Source organism: Vavraia culicis (genome assembly GCF_000192795.1).
Source record: "Vavraia culicis subsp. floridensis unplaced genomic scaffold supercont1.189, whole genome shotgun sequence".
Lineage (NCBI taxonomy): Eukaryota > Fungi > Microsporidia > Pleistophoridae > Vavraia > Vavraia culicis.
Window position 1 is genome coordinate 1 of NW_007360792.1, and position 921 is coordinate 921.

General features: G+C 41.9%; 1 protein-coding gene across 1 annotated transcript; it reads right to left on the reverse strand.

Moving 5' to 3' along the window:
- Positions 1-270: 270 nt before the first annotated feature.
- VCUG_02710 (uncharacterized protein) lies at positions 271-663 on the reverse strand (the record flags this gene model as incomplete). Its single annotated transcript, XM_008077528.1, has 1 exon — positions 271-663. A coding segment is annotated over one exon (339 nt), but the record flags the coding sequence as incomplete, so codon positions are not given.
- Between the last annotated feature and the right edge of the window lie 258 nt (positions 664-921).

Sequence of the window (921 nt, forward strand, 5' to 3'; positions counted from 1 at the left end):
ACGAAACCGAACTACAGGCATTCAAATACTCCTCACACTTCTTCTTGGAAAAGCAAAAAAATATTGTTGGCAAAGAGTTGGTTTTGATCTGCCTCAAGAACAGCTCGAGACTGAATTCTCTTCTTACGTTCTTCTGTTTCATGTTTTTGCTGCTGGCGGCTTATTTTGTGTCGTTGTCGCCATTTTCTTGCCTTTTTCCTTCGGTTCAAGGGCCTTACCGTTGATATCAAAGAACTCTTCGTTTTTGAAGAGGACATATTTGAGCGGAACCACTCGTTTGTCCGTCTTGATCACGTAAATCGTCCTGTCCTTGATCCTGCCAACTCATTCCGAAAACTCTAGCGCATTGCTAACAGTTGCACTCAGAAACAAAAGCGTCACATCGCGATCTAGCTGTATAATGCACTCCTCCCACACAACTCCCCTCTCTTTATCATTCAAGTAATGCACCTCGTCAAATATAACGTACTCAAGTCCTTCTACATCACCCTTGTACAGCTTGTTCCGTAGTATTTCGGTCGTCATAATCAATATTTGTGCATCCTCGTTAATTTGCACGTCTCCTGTGATAATACCGACGGTATTATTGTGATCTGCATAGCGCTGCCGAAACTCGTAATACTTCTGGTTGGACAAAGCTTTTATTGGTGAAGTATAGATCACTCTTGTTCCATTTTTTAGGGCTTTCCAAATACAGAAATGTGCTAAAAGAGTTTTTCCCGAACTAGTATGTGCAGCAACGAAGAGTGAATTATGTTTGTCAAGCAAATAAAACCCTTGCTTCTGGAAGGTATCCGGTTCAAACGGAAAGTTGGGCAGTTTTTCATTCTGTTGAAATCATCCGGAAACCAGTCGGTCCCGCTTCCCTAGAATATACCTGTCTGGTTGTATCTCCATACATTGTTTGATTTTCAGGGGTTC